Here is a 19,873-nt window from a genome sequence, read left to right as displayed (position 1 = left end):
AGACAATTGAGTTTCACTTCCTGTCAACCCCAGAGCTGAGGCAGGATGTCTAGGGGCATAGTAGGGGGGCTCCTAGGGTTGAGTAGTCAACAAGGACCACTTAGGATTCCCTCTAGCAGAAAGGCCCATTGAGCAGCCCACTAGTACTAGTACTCCTCGGGCAGTACAGTCAAGACCAAGGCATCCCTCTAGTTTTTAGAGGCTTCATCCCGCACTCTCACCTCTAATCATTAGTAACAAGGCTAAGAACAGGATGCTAGACCAGGCAGGGCTGAAGCACAACTGGTGAAAGAGCAGAGGGCTTAAGGATGGCAGCGTTGGAACACTTGCAATAACTGGGTATTGAGTGCAAACCAGTTTTTAAATGAGTCTTTTTTTGAGACCTTCTGGACTGGGCCTCTACTGGAAGTCAAGAAGGTGGAGCTTGGGAAGGAAGGCAAGCTATGACCGGAGAAAACGTCCGAAGCTTCATTTCAAAGCTTTAGGAAGTTCCTAGGCAGCCATTGCCCTGTTTTTTGTTTTTTTAAGTGAGGTATGCAGCCGGTCTTGAAGGTGGTCGCAGATATTCCCCTCCTCCCTCCTCCCTGGTTCCAGCGGTACTGTTGGACGTTAACCTAAGCCAAAGTCGGGGATTTGGAGCAGGAAAAAGCAACAAGATGGGGATGGGGGAGGGCAGAGCGGACACCTGAGGAGAGAAGCCTGTAGCCGGCCCCTCCCAGGCTGTAGGGGAAACAAGTTTAGCAGGATTTAGCCCTGAAGGAACAACGGCTGCTGAAAAAAGCGGGGGAGGGAGAATTCTCACTTGGGTTCATCTAAATAGGGAGGCTGGGGCAGGGCACGACTGCAAAGCCAGTGACCGAACGGGCCCGGATTATTGGCGAGTTGCCCCATTTCCAATGCCCAGCGCCCAGAAACTTGGACGAGGTCAGTTAGAACACTAACAAGGTCCGCCCAGAAGCCTTCACCCTACCCTCTGACCCCGGGGCCCAGTGTCGAAGGCCAGCGCAAACTTGGGCCGCCGTCACTTCGCTTCGAATCCCTGGGGCCGCCCCAGGGGCAGGGCCAGGCCAGGGCTGCCCGCCCCACCCGGCCGGCCGCCTCCCGGGCCGTGGAAGCCGCTGGCAACCCCAAGGCTGCGGGGACAGGTGACTGGCCGGCAGCGCCCCCTGCCTTGCACGCCCCTCTCGCGGGTCTCCGGAGGGTTGAGCTGGTGGTCGAGGGCAATCGGCAGGCTACTTCGACCTCCCCACTTTCTAAGAGAGGGTTAGTTGGGGTCTTCAATTCGCCCCCAACCACATCGGTGCGCCCCAGTGCGTTCCCGGAGTTTGCCCGCCCCTCCCCATGTCCCCTAGCCGCTCTGGGACCTGGGTGCAGGCCAGCCCCTAAATATTCTTCCTTTCCTCATCTATCAGCCCCCCTTTCCGGGTGCAGACAGGGCCTTGCCCCCTTTTCCCTCGCAGGTCCTGGATGGATGAAGAATGCCTGTGAGGAGAGGGTCTGTGCCTCGGAACTTCTCTCAGCACCAAAGGACTGCTTTACACGCAGCAGGCGCTCAATAATGGTAACAGTGGCAGTAAAAGAGCCCAGAGCTTTTATTTTATTAAAGTCTTCAGCTTCTCCTTTCCTCCTCCACCTCCGTCCATGAAATGGTGTACTCTCCCTTTAAGACTAAAATGGTGGCCTGCTACGATCTGGACTCCACTTCCGGTGGGGAGGGGGGCGGGACCCCAGCCCGCTCACGCCGGAAGTGGTTTGCGTTTTCAAGATGGCGACTCCCTATGTAACTGACGAGACCGGCGGTGAGTGCGGGAGGCGCGGAGCCGCTTCTCCCCGGGCTCTCGGGGCAGGGGTTCGGACTTGGAAAGGGGTCTGTGCCCCGCCCATCCCGGGGCCCCTCCTTTGCCCCGCCCTCCGGACCGCCTTCCCCATTCATTCTCTCCTACGGGGTGTCACCTGCGCCCCCTTCTGGTCTCATGTTTGGGGGTCTCTGCTTCCGGTCACCCAAACCCTGGGGTCCTTCAACGCTGGTCCCTGCTCCAGGACCCTCACGGGCTTTTAGCTTTTCTCCAGCAGTTGGAGCTCCCATATCTCTTTTGGGTTCTCCAGCCTTGGGGGCTCCTACACTCAGTTCTCTCCAATTCCTGCTCTCCCACTCTTCCCCTCCCCCTTCTCTTGGCTATCCCTGCTTTTTACCCTTCCCCAGCCCCGTCTTAATTCTTTTTCTCGAAGCTGTATCTGTTGAAGACATCCTCATTGCTACATAGTGATTTTTTCCACTCTCTCCCTCATCTTCGTGGTTGGGTCGCTGAGGTCTAGAGGTGTGAAGAGAACAGAAGCCTAATGTAACTTTTCAGCTTGAGTTTTCTCCTTGATGACACCAGCCGCGCCTCTACCTTCTCTGGTGATGATGATAGGAGTTGAGGAATCTAAGGTGGAAGAAACCAAACAGGAAGATGTCTAGTGGCCTCTGAAGCCCTCTGACAAGTTGATAGAACCCACTGTTCCTTCTGGCTAGAGAAGAATTTCCAGCCTGACTGATTAAGATGCTGAAGTGTCAGCTGTGTATGTGAGGTTTATGTGTTGAAAACAGAGAATTAAGATTTTCATTGTGGTTTTGTCCCATCCTAATTTCTCATTTTTAGAAAAATGTGCATAGTAATGTCTACCCAGTGACAATCAAATAAGATAGTATATATGAAAGCAATTTATAAAATGCTGTGCAAGGCAAGGTGTTAACAGTTTTTTGTAGCCCTCATTGTGTATGTGTAGTCTTCTGTAGAAGTGACATTGTGCGTGTGCTGTGGTACATACAGTCTGTTTTAAAATGTGCCATTTATGCTTCTTGCTTTGCTGCTTTCCGTGTTCCTTACTTCTCAACCTATCTCTCCTGTGGGGTCTAATGACAAGCCAGGTCTCTGCTATTTCTCCCCAACCTTACATTTCAAAGTGGTACAACCTCTTCTCCTGCTCTCTACTTCTTCAACTAGCTCCTTTTAATGTGTACTTTGAAAATATGACTCATTGTCCAGTATACTTCTCTTTATTCTTAACTGTTTTTCTTTAAAGTGATTTAATGAAAATCCAGGTATCACATCTCATCATCACTCCCACCAAGACATATCTTCTGTTCTCTGTGACTATGTGGAAGAGGAGAAGGAATCATACTGCTTTTTTGCTCTCCTTTACTACTTCCAGATCATTGATCTACCACTGTCACTCTAATTCTGGTGGAAGGTATTGGCATGCAATTACAGCATTTTCTCTAAAACCTCAGGGCCATCATCTACTGCCCACAAGGATCCAGACCTATCACATCATATTTTTTTCTCCACTCCGTTTCTTCTTCTCATTCTCAGTGTCTCCAGCATTTTTGAAGTACTCTGATGTTACAGTTCCTCAGCATGGGACCATTGACTTTCCTTTGTATTTTCAAATCAGCTACGCATCAGAATCACTACTACCTGGACCTCACCTATGACGCTGCTTCCCCTTCAGGGGCTCGCTATTACATACTTTAGCTTCCTTACCAGTCACCTTTTTCACTACCTCACATTCACAGAATCAGCTTTTGCCCTCTTTAGGTTCTCTAATTCTTGACCTTTCCCGTTTCCTTGAGTCTACCAGTACCTTCGTGATTACCTTTGATGCTGCCCTGCTAGACCTCCATGACCAGCCACTTTGATACTATCCTCATTGCTTTTTTCATTCATTTTGTTCTTCTATGTTAAGCAAGGACTTCTGTTACCTTGAATCACACCCATCAACTGTTTTCTTGGCTTCTGCTTCTAGGCTACAGCACATGGCAGGAGAAAAAGCACAGAAGCTAGCACATTCAGTATAACTTAATGTTAACTTATGCCAAGATCATGGCTTCTCTCCAGTTCTTTTTTCTTGATTTGCTTACATTCTCTCATGGCTATTTCCCCCACCTTTTCCAGCTCTCTCTGACCCTCTCTTTTAATTCTCCCTCATGGCCGATGAATTCACTGTCTAATTCATTGAAAAATCAAGACCTATCACTTCTGTTTCTTTCCTGTTCACAGGCTGATTTCTTGAATATCAGGTCTATACATACTATTTCCATTTCCTCGCTGCTTATTTGTTCCTTAACTTTTTACAGCCTTTATTTCTAGCACCAGCCTCTCTCCTGAGTTGCCAATTCCTTTTTCTAATTGTTTGGTGAATGGCTTTCATTCTTGGCTATAGTGTCACACCTCAAATTGTCTGACCAATATCTATATCGGTTTTTCCTTCCTTGTTTCCGTTAAAGGCAACGTTGTACTAGCCAACTCAAGATCAACTTTTTGCATCATTTCTCTCTCTGTTTTAAGTAGACTTTATTTTTTAGAACAGTTTTAGATTTATAGAAAAATTGAGAACACAATACAAGCAATTTCCATATACCTTACACTCAGTTTCCCCTGTTATTAACATCTTCCACAGGGCCAGCCTGGTGGCACAGTGGTTAAGTTCGCAAGTTCCACTTTGGCGGCCCAGGGTTTGCCAGTTTGGATCCCAGGGGTGGTCCTATGCACCACTTGTCAAGCCATGCTGTGGCAGGCGTCCCACATAAAATAGAGGAAGATGGACACGGATGTTAGCTCAGGGCCAGTCTTCCTCAACAAAAAGAGGAGGATTGGTGGCAGATGTTAGCTCAGGGCTAATTTTCCTCAAGAAAAAAAAAGTCTTACACTAGTTTGGTACTGTTATTGCAATTAATGAAGCAATATTGATACGTTATTATTAACTAAAATCCATACATTATTCAGATTTCCTTAGTTTTTACCTAATTTTTTTCTACTTTAGGATCTCATCCAGGATACCACATTGCATTTACTTCTTGTGTCTCCTTAAGCTCCTATTGGCTGTGATAGTTTCTTAGACTTTCCTTGTTTTTGAAGATCTTGACAGTTTTTTTTTTTTTTTTTTTTTTTTAAGATTTTATTTTTTCCTTTTTCTCCCCAAAGCCCCCCGGTACATAGTTGTGTATTCTTCGTTGTGGGTTCTTCTAGTTGTGGCATGTGGGACGCTGCCTCAGCGTGGTCTGATGAGCAGTGCCATATCCGCGCCCAGGATTCGAACCAACGAAACACTGGGCCGCCTGCTGCGGAGCGCGCGAACTTAACCACTCGGCCACGGGGCCAGCCCCAAAGAAGATCTTGACAGTTTTAAGGAATACTGTTCAGGATGTAGGATGTCCCTCTATTAGAATTTTTCCGATGTTTTTCTCACGATTAGATTGGAGTCATCTGTTTTTGAGGGGATGACCATAGAGGTAAAGTGACATTTTCATAGTATCATATCAAGGGTACATAGTACTGCAATGATTTTCTTTTTTAAGATTTAAAAAATTTTTCCTTCTTCTCCCCAAAGCCCCCCAGTACATAGTTGTATATTTTAGTTGTGAGTCCTTCCAGTTGTGGCATGCGGGATGCTGCCTCAGCATGACTCAATGAGTGATGCCGTGTCCGCACCCAGGATCCAAGCCGGCGAAACCCTGTGCCACTAAAGCAGAGTGTATGAACTTAACCATTTGGCCACAGGGCTGACCCCTCGCAATGGTTTTTTTACTGTTGATGTTGACCATTATCACCTGACTGAAGTAGTGTTTGTAAGGTTTCTCCACTGTAAAGTTATTCTCTCCATACTGTACTCCTTTCTATACTATACTCTTTAGACGAAAATTACTAGTCACAGCCCACACCTAAAGAGTGGGGAGTTATGCTCCCTTAAGGACGGAGTATTTACATACAGTGTTTGGAATTATTCTGCACAGGATGTTTCTCTTCTCTCCCATTTATTTATTCAGTCATTAATTTATATCAGTGTGGACTTTCGGTTATAATCCAATACTATCTTATTTATTTTATTTTATTATTATTATTATTTTTTTGAGGAAGACTAGCCCTGAGCTAACTTCTGCCAATCCTCCTCTTTTTTTGCTGAGGAAGACTGGCCCTGAGCTAACATCTGTGCCCATCTTCCTGTATTTTCTATGTGGGACGTGTACCACAGCATGGCTTGCCAAGCGGTGCCATGTCCACACCCGGGATTCAAACCAGCAAACCCTGGGCCACTGAAGCAGAACATGCGCATTTAATCGCTGCACCACCAGGCCAGCCCCTATCTTATTTATTTTATTGCTCAAATGTTCCAGGTTTGGACATTGGGAGCTCTTTTAGTGGGCCCCATGTCCCTTTGACTGACTCCCATCAGTGTAGGTTTTTGTTTTTCAGTTCTTCCTTACTTTCTGGCACTAGAAGATGCTCCAAGCTTGTCTTGTATATTTCCTGTCTCAGTCCTAGAATTAGCCATTTCTCCAAGGAGCCCTTGGTTCCTTTTACTGGAGAATGGTATAGGAAACCAAGATCAGAGCATTAAGTGTTTTTGTTGCTATTGAAGTGTTGTTTTGTATCATCTTTTACTCCTTTCTTGCTCCCCATCTCACACACAAACCAGTTGTCAAAATATCGCTCTTTTATTTCTACTGCCATTACCCTTATCCTATCTTCAATACTTGTTAGCTATATGGCCTTGGGAATTTTAAGCCTTGGGAATCTAAGCCTTAGTTTTCTCATCAATGATGTAGAATAGTAACTCCCACAACATAGGATTATTGTGAGAATTAAAATTTAAATGATATAATGTACATGTCTGGCACATAGAAAGTACCCAAAAAATGGTTCTGTAATTATTAGTTAGGTAAGAATTATTGTATAGGTTAGAAGAGATTATATATACAAGTATCAAGCATAGTACCTGGGTCATTCTAAGTGCCTGATAAAATTCCAGTTTCCTTTATCCTGCAGATATTGCTGTGAGCTCCTAAGTAGTTGTCCTATCTCCCATCTCTCTCTCTCTCTTCCAGTTCCTTTGACATATTGTTGCCAGATTACTGCTCCTGAAGTACAAATTTAGTTCTGTAATTTTTGTTCAATATATTTCATCCACCCAGAGTCCACTGTTAAATTTGGCATATATCCTTCTGGTCTTTATTTTTCTTGTGCATTTTTAAAACATTTTTGAATCACATGGTATATACATTTTTATATCTTACCTTTTCACTAAACCTTATAACATAAATTTTTTGCCTTGCTATTAAAAACTCTCTGTAAACATCTTTTAAAATACTGGCAGAGTGTTTTATTGTTTGGGCACGAATCTTCTCTCTTACTTTTCTTCTGTTTTTGGAGTTTTAGATTGTTTCCAGAATTTGTTATAAGAACTCTATGAATATTTTTGTGCAGTAAGTCTTTGCGTGAGTTTAGGGTTATTTTATTATTATTATTAGGATATAGGTTATTTAGGAAAGATTTCTCAGAAGTAGAATTAACTGGGTTGGATGATACAAACATTTATTTTTTATTAATTATAAAATTAATTCATCTTAATTGTGGAAAACTTGGAAAATATTTTCACAAGTAGTAGTAAAATATAGTAAGTAGTAAAATATAGTCACATGCATGTTTGGCAATTCCAGAATGCAGAGATAACTACAGTTATATTTCCTTTTAGTTTTTCTTTCTATGCGCATATATATCATATCTGTATTTAACAGAATCGGGATCAGACAGAATGGCTGTAGTTTCCAAAATATGATCCTCAGAACACTTGGTAGTCCTGTGAAATGTGCTACAAAATAAATAATGTAAAAATAAGGTTCCTGTGAATCTTATGGAAGTCGTGTTTTATATAACAAAAACTTTGGGAAATGCTGCTAAATGATGGGACTACCATATATCCCCTTGCTGTGTTAGCCAAATTGCTCTCAAGGGTTTTCCACCAACCACATATGAGTACGCTGGTTTCACCTCTTTGACTGCATTTGTATTCTCATCTTTCAAAACTCTATTGCTTCAATAGACACAAATGATAGTTTATTGTTGTAATTTATATTTCCTTTGATTATTACTGACGTTAATCTTCTTTTTTTTTTTCTTTTTTCTTTTTTCCCATTTATAACACAATGTACAATAGTAGGATAAAAAGCACAGCCTTTGGAACCCACAGCCTGGGTTGGAATTCTGCTACAGTTTACTGACTTTCTAACTTTGGGCAAGTTGTTAAATTTCTTATCATCTGTAAAACTGGAATAATCCTGTATGGAGCTGTGAAAATGAGATAAGATAGTATACATAAACACCGAGCGCTGGCCTTGGCTTGAAGCAAGCATTCAGTAAAGGGTAGCTGCTATTGTCCTTTTGGGATTGACTATCAAATTTCCGTATGGAACATTTGCTCTTACATTCAAGATACTGTTCTTTAATATGAGCACAAACCACTTTTCAATATATTAGTATCATCACATGCTACGTCTCTGCCTATACCCTGCAGTGAAACCGGGCTGTATAGTGTAAGACTGGTGGCACAGCCGAGTGCTGATATGTAAGCTGGGGCGTCAGAACTGAGTTCAGATTGCAGCTACATGCTGCCTTTGTGATCTTGGACCTATCTTGAACGTCTTGAAGACTCTGTTTCCTCAGCTGTAGATGATAGTATCTATCCATTGTCTAGATTGAATAAGGTAATATATGTAAAGTAGCAGTGTAATGTAGCTACTTATTAATAAATGCTCTTTCTTAACTGTTCTTAACATACTGTGAGTTTTCCACTGCTATGATTTTGCTTGTTGTTCCTCTGCCTAGAATGCCCTTTCCCTTCCTTTCTCTGCCTGCAGAAATATCAGCCACTTATTTGTTGTTGTTGCTAATTGTTACTGCTACCACCTAGTCTTTAAAGTCAAGTCCCTGAGATTTTCCTGATTTCCTGTCACCTTCCTGCATCAAACAGGGTGGGATTATTTATTCTCTTGAAATCTATCAGTAATTATCAGTGTCTCTAAGGAAACCTCAGGCATTTATGTTGTGCCTTATTCTTTGTTTGCCTGACTTACCCACCCTCCTCCTTACTTAGACTGTACATTTCTTGAAAGTACAGACCATTTCACTCATCTTGATAATCCCTGTAGCACTTAGTGTAGTACTTTTCGCACAGGAGGCTTTCAGTAAATGTTTATTGCATTTTATTAAGGTGTCGTCTGGCTTTTGATCGCTCTACTTTTCTAAGGCTGTATTCTTGAAGATAACTAGGAATTTCCAAATTGCCAAAATCAGTTACCTTTTTCTTCTCATTCTTTTCCTTAATCTCTTTGCAGTATTTAATATTGTTAATCACCTGCCCTTACTTGAAACTCTTTTGGTCGCCATAGCCTAGCACTATACTGTTTCTTTTTTCCTAGAATCCTTTCTTGTTGTTGCCAACACCTTTTCTTCCTTGAGGAAAATGATCATGACCGTTTTTCCAGGGTCATTCCTCCAAATTGGGTCTTCTCTTCTTTTATTTTCTGTGTGTTAGAAACTGCATCTAGGTCTTAGGATTTTGGGCCCTGAGATCATCCTCAGGCTCAGATCTGTGACCCAGATCTCCTTTCTTACTTGAAGCAGGTCCCAGGGATTCAAGATACCTTTAACAGTCACTTCTCCCTAACCCCTGGAGTTCGCCCAAGCCTTGCTATGTTGTCTCTTCACTGTCTTCCTGCCACTCCTGAAAACAAGGCCCTTTTCAGTTTAAGGAAACAGAGTGAGATTTACAAAACAGCAGATGTGGGGAAATAACAAAGCTTCCAAAGTTGATATAGTAGCAGTCTCTAATTTGTAGTTTCTGACTCTCTCAAAGGTGTTAGCTGAAAATCCTGATATTCTGCCCTTGGTTTTTATTTCTAGAGATAGGAATCACAGCCAGGGAATGGAACCAGAATAACATAAAATAGGTGCTCCTTTGTGATGATGGGCTGTTTGTACCTCTGAGGGCCTCCAGTTAGGAAAGCCGTTCAAGAAGCTTCTGCCCAATTTTTTCTCACATTCCATCTTTACTAGTCCTCAGCTATATTTTCTGTGCAATTTACTTAAATACATGTTTCTATCATTGTCTCTTTCTTCTTCATTCCATATAAAACACTCCTTGTCTAGAATTGAATTACTTATTTTCACAAAATTGTCTTCTCCTTTGGACTTTCTTTATATCAGTGGTTTTTATTCTTCTCCAGATTTTCCACATTTAAGAGTGATATTGTAATGAGTTTATTTGTGTTCGTCTTTATTACTTGTCTTTCTTGCTAGAATGCATGCTGCAAGAAGGTCAGACCCTTGCTTGCTTTATTCATTGTTGTAGCCCCAGCTCCTGTTACAGTGTCTGGCACAATGGCAATTGCTCAATAAACATTTGAAATCTGCGTGTGAAGAAATGTTATTACCATATGTTCTACTTACCCACAGGTATGTTGTGGAAAATAAGAGAATACATGTGCAAAGCACCAGATTAAATTCACCGTAGCACTGTTTCAATTATTTCCTCTCCCTAATTTGAATTTTGGCAATCTTCAGATCCTGTTGACTTATTCTTCGTAATGGCTTTCTCTTTCATTTTCCTTTCAATACCCATAGAGACCATCTAAATCAAGTTGTCTCACATTGTGGCTATTGCTTTCGTTTTTTTCTACCTTTAGTTTATGTTACACATTTTCAGGTTAATCTTCTTAAAGCATTACTTTGAGCACATCATCTATACTCTGTTATTGGCCTTCGACCTTCTCCTACATTCTGAAGCTTAAGTCCAAACTCAAGAGGAAATTGGATACCTTCATATTCTGACTAATTTACCTCTAGTCTCTTTTCCCATTACATATGCTTTTTGCCAAAAATATACTGGATTCTTGCTGTTCTCTAAAGTGGTACTTAAATTTATGTATTCATTATTTGAATTAATTACAGCCTTCTATGTGTCAGGCCATTTGCTTCAAAGATCAAAGCCCCTGCTCTTGAACAAGCAACAGTTTTGTTAAACAATAGAGCACGATGAAGGCCAAAGCAGGTGCTACGGATGCACAAAGGGCAGCTTCTCACTTGGCTTGGGGTGGGGAGGTCAGGGAGGATTTCACTGAGGAGTTTATACTTGAACTTGACTTTTAAAGGCCAATAGGAATTAACTAAGATAAGAATCAAGCAAAGTCTATTCCAGGCCAAATGAAGCAAAAGCAAAAAGACATAGAGAATAGAGACACTGGCGGGTGAGATTTTTGAATGTTTCAGTGGCTGGAGGAGGAGAGTGTGAGTGACTGAGGGCTAAAAGGCTAGAGATTAGCGAGAGCAGGGGGTCAAGAAGGCCTTTTGTGTTTGGTTCCAGCCTCCCTGTAAATATCCTGAGGGCAACAGGAATCCAGGAAGAATTTTAAGTAGGGGCACGATTACTAGTGTGACTTGTCCCTTTGCTGATGTTGTCCCATATGCCTGAAATCTTCCCTTTCTGCTCTTTCCTCATAACCCCCCGCCCCACCTGTCTGAATCCAGCTCATCTTCCAAAGATCATAACAGATGCTGTGTCCTCCATAAAATCTTTATAAATCGCCTGGTCAGAAGTAATTTCACTCTCTTATGTGTACCCATTCTCTAAGCCATCTAAGGTTGAAACAAAAAATGAGATAATTTTAAAACCCACCATATAACAACATTAATGGGAATTTAAAAAAATTATTTATAATCTAATCATTCAACATAACTTTCACATTGCACATTCTTTTCTAAACTTCCAAATAAGCCTGACATATTTAATAAATGAAATCATGGTGTATATATAACTACATTTTACATTACATTATATCACATTACATGATTTAAAAAATTTTTATCAGGGGCCAGCCCTGTGGCCAGGTGGTTGAAGTTCCACTCACTCTGCTTCGGCTGCCTGGGGTTCACGGGTTCGGATCCTGGGTGCAGACCTGCTCCACCCATCAGCCATGCTGTGGAGGCGTCCCACATACAAAGTAGAGGAAGATTGGCACAGATGTTAGCTCAGGGCTAATCTTCCTCAAGTTGAAAAAGAGGAGGATTGACAACGGATGTTAGCTCAGGGCAAATCTTACACACACACACAGATTATCATTTTTTTTTCTGCTTTTTCTCCCCCAATCCCCCCAGTACATAGTTGTATATTTTCAGTCATGGGTCCCTCTAGTTGTGGCATGTGGGATGCTGCCTCAGCATGACCTAATGAGCAGTGCCATGTCCGCGCCCGGGATCCGAACTGGTGAAACCCTGTGCTCCAAAGTGGAGCACGTGAACTTAACCACTTGGCCACAGGGCTGGCCCCTATCATTTTTAATGGATGTATCATAAACTGTTTCTGTATAACCGGATGCAAAGATCATTTTTAATTTTTAGCTATTTATAGATAATACCATAATGTTCAAATAATTATCTCTCTCCCTTTCTTTTTTTATGTTTTTGTTTTTTTCATGTTGGAACTATTTCCTTATGCTAAATTCTCAAGATTGCGATTACTAAAACAAAGTGTGCTGAATTATTTTTGACTTTAACTCCCTCTCCACTCCCCCCATCAGTGAATTACCAAGTGTTGCTGATTCTTTGCTGATGTATCTGGCATCAGTCCCTTCCTTTCCATTCTCACTGTTTCAGTCAATTCTGTCCCTCATGCCAGGATTATTGCAATCTTTTTCCTAACTGATTTCCCCAGTCTCCCATGTTTTTCCTTTCCAGTTCACCTTCTCATCATGCCAGATTAATTGCCCTAAAGCACTGCTTTGGATAAAAGATTCATTCACTTGACAAATATTTGTTGAATGCATGCCATGTGCCAGATATTAAAATCCTTAACTGGCATTTCAAGGTCTGAGCCTCACCCCTGTTGACTTTACACCAGCGCTCTGACTCAGCCGAACTGGTCTATTCAGTCCCCTCAACGTGCCCTCCACATCCCCACATCTGACATTTTGTTTTAGAATAAGCTTCTGTTTACAATCCATTCTGCTTCCCTTTCCGTTTTCTTTAGTCCGCCTCTTTCTTCAAAGCCCAGTTCTAGTCTCAGCCCTTCCTCCATGAAACCTCTCCATTTTTTCGTTTTTCAGTTGTTCCTCTTGTCTCCAAACTCTTGCAGCTAAGCAAACAGTATCCTCAGTGGCTGGCTGTTATTCACCAGATCAACTCCAAATTCCTTGACCTTGTATTTAAGGCTTTTCAAGCTCTGGCCCCATTTCTTATCTCCTACCTGGCTTCCTGTTATTCCCTCCCACGAACTGTCTGATTCACCGGGACTCCTCCTCGACTTCTCCTCTCTCAGTCCCTGCCCCCATTCCCACATCCACGCCTTTCTTTGCTCACCTTTCTTCTTTCTCCCATCCCCTCTGCTTGTCACATCTTACCCACTTTCTTTAACAAATTTCTTTTTTAGTTTTAATTTATTAATGATATTGCATTTTGAACAAAAAACCAATTCATGTAACAATGTATAATCCATGTGGGAGGCCCTAGACTTGATTTTTTTACTTTTCTTTTAAAAATCTTTTTCTCTTTTTTTAACAAAAGTAATACTTTTTTTTTAAAAAAAGAGTAACATAAGATATCTATAGGTTTTTTTTAAAAAACTATATATTAATGGTTAATGGTTTCTACCACCTCTTCTTCCAGGTTATTCCTCTTAAGGTAACCAGCATTAAAGGCTTTGTGTCTTGGTATGTGTCCTTCTACACCTTTCTCTTTGCCCCGATACACAGACTATATGGACCATTAAGTGCTACTCCTTGCCCCAAAAAGAATGGGAGCATACTCTACATCAGCAGTTCTCAAAATATTGTTCAGGACCCTTGGGGGTTCCCTAAGACCCTTTCAGGAGGTCTGCAAAGATAGCTATTTCCATAATATACTAAGATGTTATTTGCTGTTTTTGCTGGGTTGAAATTTGCACTGAGGGTACAACAGCAAAGGTGGTAAAACCACTGGCCCCTTAGCAGTAATCAGAGCAGTGGCACCAAACTGTACTGGTCCTTGTGCTCTTCACTGCCACGCGCTTGCAGTAAATAAAGCCTGTTTCACTTAAGGATGCCCTTGATGATGCAATAAAAATTATTAATTCTATTAAATTTTGGCCCTTGAATACACATCTTTTTATTTACTTATTTTTTTCCAGCTCTATTGAGATATAATTGACATATAAGTTTAAGGTGTACAATAATTACTTGATGCATTGATATGTACATTTCGAAATGTTTACCACAATGAGGTTGGTTAACACATCCTTCACCTCGCATAATTACCCTTTTGTTGTTGTTATAGTGAGAACACTAAAGCTCTACTCTCATAGCAACTTTCAAGCATATGATCCAGTTTTGTTAACTGTAGTCACCAGGCTGTACCTTAGATCCCAAGGACTTATTCATCTTATCACTGAAAGTTACACATCTTTTTAATGTTCTCTGTGGACTAAATGGGAAGTAAGCATGAAACACTCCACTGCACACTGAGTAAGATGGCATCTCAAGGAAAAGCACTACGCAGTTGTCCGAGTTGCAGGCTAAACGAACTGCCTTTTCATGGAACACTACTTTTACTTGAAAGAACCACTCACAAACTTCTAATTCAGACCTGGGTATCCAATAGGCATTTTCCTGAAAATGAAGGAAGTGAGCCCGTCATTTCAAAGAAAACAACTGACCGTGTTTGTTGCCAGTGATAAAAATCAAGCCTTCAAGTAAAAATTAGAGTTTTGGAAAACTTGTCTCTGCCCCTGGGAGCTCCACAGCTTCTCAGTAGAGTTTTCTGATGAGATTAACAGATATTTTTTAATATTGCATAGTGAAATGCATAGAATTACAAAATAAGAGTGTAAGGGAGATCCTGAAATTAAAAAGTTTGAGGATTACTACTCTACACATTATCCTGCACCTTGCCTTTTCACTGGGTTTATCATGAACACCGTTCGAGGTCAGTGCATTCATATCTAACATTCTCTTTCATAGCAGCATAGTGTTCCATCATGTGGATGATCTGTGTCTAGTCAACCATTCATCTATTGATGGCCATTCAAGTTGCTTTCAGCTTTTTACTAATTTAAATAGTGCAGCAACAAACATCCTTTACATATATCCTGTGTATGGTGCTTTTGGATCTATAGTATGGATCCCTAAAAGTTAACCTGTTTTTCACCATCCATCTTAATAAGACTTCTCCTTCTCTACAACGTCTTCTCTGGTCATTTCTCCTTCCTATGGTCCTTGTTTTTGTCCCTTTTTAACTTCTTATTCATTTACTGCCTTTTGAGGTCCCCATGCTATTGTCTCGTGTTTTTTAAAAATTCTTCCTCTGTGCCTGTCCTGTCCTGCCAACTGGATTATAAAAATAGAACCTCCCTGAGGGCAGGGATGGTGTATTATACAGTGTGTAGGTACTCAGTAAATAATGACAAGAGAGGGAGTGAGGGTTGATAGGAGAAAAGGGGCCTTAAGTGGACAGTCGCATTTAGTGGGTGGATGGGTGCTGAGGGAGGCTATGTGCATTCATACATTCTTTCCTCTTGGGGACTCTTTGAAAATTAGAAAGAGTAACTCCAACTGAATTCTCTTTTCAGGCAAGTACATCGCCTCAACACAGCGACCTGACGGGACCTGGCGCAAGCAGCGGAGGGTGAAAGAAGGCTATGTGCCCCAGGAAGAGGTCCCAGTGTGCGTAGTTAGGCATGAGGAGGGGCATTTATTGGGGTCTCTACAGAAAGAAAGAATATGTGTGGCTATGAGTTCAGGGAAGAATCTGCTGATCCCAGGAAAGGGAAGCAGGGGGCAACTGTCTGAGAAAGAGGAGGGGGCTGGGGTTCAGGAATGAGTGAGGTTTACAGGTGACTGGTCCGGTTCCTGTGGCCTCTGTTCAGCAGAACTTCCAAATAGCATTCAGAGATCCAGAGCTTCAGGACCTAGAGACCCTCCTAAAACCTACAGAGCAGAGGGAAGTTGGAGAAGAACTCTAGGGAGAGGAAGGAGGCAGGAAAGTGAAAAGGGTGAAATGATTTGGAAGGTTAAGAAAAGGGCTCAGAAAAGTCAGTGATTCTTTGAAACTGTTGACATCTTCTGTTCCCTGCAGGTATGAGAACAAGTACGTGAAGTTTTTCAAGAGTAAACCAGAACTGCCCCCAGGGCTGAGCCCCGAGGCCACTGTGCCTGTCACCCCATCCAGACCTGAAGGTGGTGAACCAGGTCTCTCCAAGACAGCCAAACGCAACCTGAAGCGGAAGGAGAAAAGGCGGCAGCAGCAAGAGAAAGGGGAGGCAGAGGCCTTGAGCCGGACTCTCGATAAGGTGTCCCTGGGAGAGACAGCCCAAGTCCCCAGTGCTCCGCAGGGCTCCCGGCCAGCCCCTACAGCTGCCTCTGACCAGCCTGACTCCACTGCTACCACCGAAAAGGCCAAGAAGATAAAGAATCTAAAGAAGAAGCTTCGGCAGGTGGAAGAGCTGCAGCAACGGATCCAGGCTGGGGAAATCAGCCAGCCCAGCAAAGAGCAGTTGGAGAAGCTAGCAAGGAGGAGGGCGCTGGAGGAGGAGCTGGAGGACTTGGAGCTAGGCCTGTGAGGCCTTTGGGGAATAGGGAATGGACTGCAGGACAAACCATGGGGCTCTCTGGGGTCCTGGGGAATGTGGGCAGCAGCAGTCAGGAGGGGTACCCCTCCATCCTGGCTCACTTCCACCTCTCGTGGCCCAACTCTGTGCTCCAGAGCCTAGCCTCTCCCTCATTCCTTCCCTGTTTTTCCCAACTCCTATTTTTTGGACTTTTCCCCCTCCCGTTCCCAGTGTTCAGAGTCTCAGTGACTACCCCAGGTACTTTTGCTGCTGATTTGGGTGTCTCGTTTAAAAGAAGACCACATGGGTGGAAATCCGTTGGAGAACTGAGGTTGAGGGTCGGGGAGTACGCCCAAGTCTCAGAGTCTGGGTTCCTGCTCACAGTGTTTAAGGGTTATTGCCCCCTCCATCCCTCACCTCCCTTTTTTTTTTTTTTTTTTTTTTAAGAACAGAATAAACTCAAGTAGACAACATGTCTGCCTTGGCCTCTTTCTTTCCAGCTCCTAGGAGGTGTTTTATCCCCTTCAGTTTGGCACAGAAAGACAAGTGTTGGGAGTAATATTCCCTTTAATTTTTAAAAATTATGGGTGTATGGCTAAATTAGCAACAGTGATTTCTGTATGTGTTTGCTCAGACTTCAGTGAACAGGAATTAGTGTTATAATAAACTTAGAACAAATTTAATTTGACACGTTAATTTACCTGTGTCAGTATTTTCACGCCACATAGTGATGGGGCCTTTGTTTCTTCCTTACTGTTTCTTTCTGAAGATAATCTTGACCTACTTCACAGCTCATTTGAAATTTTGCCTTCTCAGATGCCACCCCAGGATGGCATTGTGGAGCAAACGAATGATACAGGAAGAGGAACTTACTGCCAAATAGAGCTGTCACTTAATTTTGCATATTCTCTGATTTCCACCCCTCACTTATCACAATCTTCCTTTCCAGGCAGCAGCTAGTGCAGACCAGCGGAGGGGGAAGTGAGCTGTAGTGAACGATCTCAGGAGTTCAAAGCTCTTAGCCTGACTCATGAGGTCCCGTACAACCTGGCCTCATTTTTTGCCATTCCTCGCCTCTGGTCAAACTGCGCCGACTGCGCTGAACTACTTTCAGTCCCTCGAATGAGCCGTAGTCTCTGAACCTCAATCCTTTGCCCTCACTGGTCCCTCTGCCTAGAACACTCTTCCTGAGCCCCCTCTCCCAAATCAACTCTTTCTTAACCTTTGGATCTCAGCTTAAATGTTGTCTTCTCTGGAGACTTCCATGGTCGCCTCTCTTAACCTGCTTCCTTAACGCTCTTCCATTTGTAATGGTGTCTATTACTTTATATTGTCATGCTGTTTACTTGTTAGCCCTTTTCCCCTTCATTAGTCCATGCACTCCTTGAGCCCTGGTGCTTTTATCATCATTACATCCCAGTGCCCAATACAGTAAATTCTCAAATATTTGACAAGCCATGTGGAGAAACAAGATGAAGGGTAATTTGTGCCTTGCACAGCTGAGCAGTTAATGAGGCCTTGACAGGGCACCCCAGGGTGAGACCAGAAGCCTGAGATCCCCTCTGTAGGATCCCCACAATTAGAAAGATGTTATAGGGGCTGGCCTGGTGGCGCAGCGGTTAAGTGTGCCTGTTCAGCTTCGGTGGCCCGGGGTTTGTCGGTTTGGATCCTGGGTGCGGACGTGGCACCGCCTGGCACACCACGCTGTGTGGTAGGCGTCCCACATATAAAGTAGAGGAAGATGGGCACGGATGTTAGCTCAGGGCCAGTCTTCATCAGCAAAAAGAGGAGGATTAACAGTAGTTAGCTCAAGGCTAATCTTCCTCAAAAAAAAAAAGATTTTATAAATAATATTTAATTGGCATGTATGTAGGGTTCGATGCTTTGTAAGTTCAGATGTTTTAGAGGGATCTATACTTTAAAAACCATTGCTAAGGAGCGATTATCTGCTTTGCAAAAGACTTCACCACAGTAAACCTTTAAATTTCCTGGGTCTTAAGTGTTTGATAAAAGTTTATTTTGATATTTGTTGGGCCCTGTCAGTCACTGTGCTAGTCTGGAGGGATGCGATCATGAATACACCGTAGAACCGTCATTTAAGGAAGATATTAAGTCATGTAAATCACTAATTAAGTACTAGGCAGATTGAATTAAGTGCTATGGTGGAGGTACCAGCACTGTGTTGAGGGAGAGCAAAGAAAGAAACCATTTATTCTGATTGACGGGGTGGGGATGCCTAGCAGCAGAGTTGGATTTCGAAGAAGACCGTGGCTCACATCTCAAGAAAGGCAGGTGAGGAGAGCAAGTACATATAGAGGCTCGGCAGCAGGAAAGGTACGTGGTGAATTTGCTTTCAATTTTGCAGGGGCACGTTTCCTTACGCAAAATCAGTGTCAATCACTTGATATAGGACAAAGATTTGCACATAAGCTAGTGTTTTTCAAAAATGTGGGTCATGAAATCAATTTAGAAAGTTGTGACCAGTATTGTTTCTCGAACAGAGTAGAATAGAAAATAGCAGAGACTGATGCTTAACAAGGGTAAATATGTCACATGATAATTTTGTTTCAGATATATGTATAAATCAGTATTGGGTTAGGATGTAAGATGTAGTCCTTACCTTGGTTTGCAGGAAAATGAATTTGAAAGCCACTGCTAAAATCAATATGAGGGGCTGAGGCATCACATACTCTCCCGGTCTCTATATTTGGGATGAGTGGGGTGGGAGGATATTAGTTTAATTATTCCCCCAATGGATCCCTGTAACTTAAGGTGAAGTAAATTAGGCTCAATCTTCTTTTTACTCCTGAGGCTATATTACTATGTTTTTATGATGAAATATTTTAATAATAATTTTTAATTGCCAGCCACGGCAGTCTAGTGGTTAAGATTTGGCTCTCTCCCCGCCTCAGCCCAGGTTTGTTTCCTAGTCCGGCAATACCACCTATCCATTGGTTGTCATACTGTGGCGGCTGCATGTTGCTGTGGTGCTGAAAGCTCTGCCACTGGGATTTCAAATACAGCAGGGTCACCCACGGTGGACAGGTTTCAGAGGAGCCTCTCAGCTAAGACAGACTAGGAAGAAGGACCTGGCCACCAACTTATGAAAACATTGGCCACGAAACCCTGTGAATAGCAGCAGGGCACTGTCGGATGTAGCACTGGAAGGTGAGAGGATGGCTCAAAAAGACCGGGCAGGGCTCTGCTCTGCTGTACACAGGGTCGGTAGGAGTCAAAGTCAACTCAATGGCATTAACATGTTTTTTTTTTTTCTTCTAACATTGGCACCTGAGCTAACATCTGTTGCCAATATTTTTCTTCTTCTTCTTCTTCTCCCCAAAGCCCCACAGTACATAGTTGTTGTATGTTCTAGCTGTAGGTCCTTCTGGCTCTGCTATGTGGGACGCTGCCTCAGCATGGCTTGATGAGCCGTGCTAGGTCTGTGCCCAGGATCCGAACTGGGGAAACCCTGGGCCGCTGA

At 42.9% G+C, this 19,873-nt stretch overlaps 1 protein-coding gene across 3 annotated transcripts; it reads left to right on the top strand.

The window, feature by feature from the left end:
* The first annotated feature begins 988 nt into the window (after positions 1 to 988).
* PYM1 (PYM homolog 1, exon junction complex associated factor) lies at positions 989 to 16,850 on the top strand. 3 transcript variants are annotated; one of them, XM_070621577.1, is made up of 5 exons: positions 1,010 to 1,145; positions 1,461 to 1,561; positions 2,355 to 2,562; positions 15,415 to 15,508; positions 15,921 to 16,850. In XM_070621577.1, the coding sequence occupies exons 3-5, from the start codon at positions 2,544 to 2,546 to the stop codon at positions 16,402 to 16,404; spliced, it is 597 nt and encodes a 198-aa protein (XP_070477678.1). In that variant the 5' UTR covers positions 1,010 to 1,145; positions 1,461 to 1,561; positions 2,355 to 2,543; the 3' UTR covers positions 16,405 to 16,850. The 3 variants fall into 3 exon arrangements, with proteins under 3 accessions (XP_008532405.1, XP_070477678.1, XP_070477677.1); XM_070621576.1 differs by having other exon boundaries at positions 1,104 to 1,263; XM_008534183.2 differs by lacking the exon at positions 2,355 to 2,562 and having other exon boundaries at positions 989 to 1,145; positions 1,461 to 1,799.
* Positions 16,851 to 19,873: the final 3,023 nt, after the last annotated feature.

The sequence above is a fragment of the Equus przewalskii genome, chromosome 5, assembly GCF_037783145.1.
Source record: "Equus przewalskii isolate Varuska chromosome 5, EquPr2, whole genome shotgun sequence".
Taxonomy (NCBI): Eukaryota; Metazoa; Chordata; class Mammalia; order Perissodactyla; family Equidae; genus Equus; species Equus przewalskii.
Note: the sequence above shows the minus strand (reverse complement) of the source record. Positions and strands in the feature narration are given on the sequence as shown.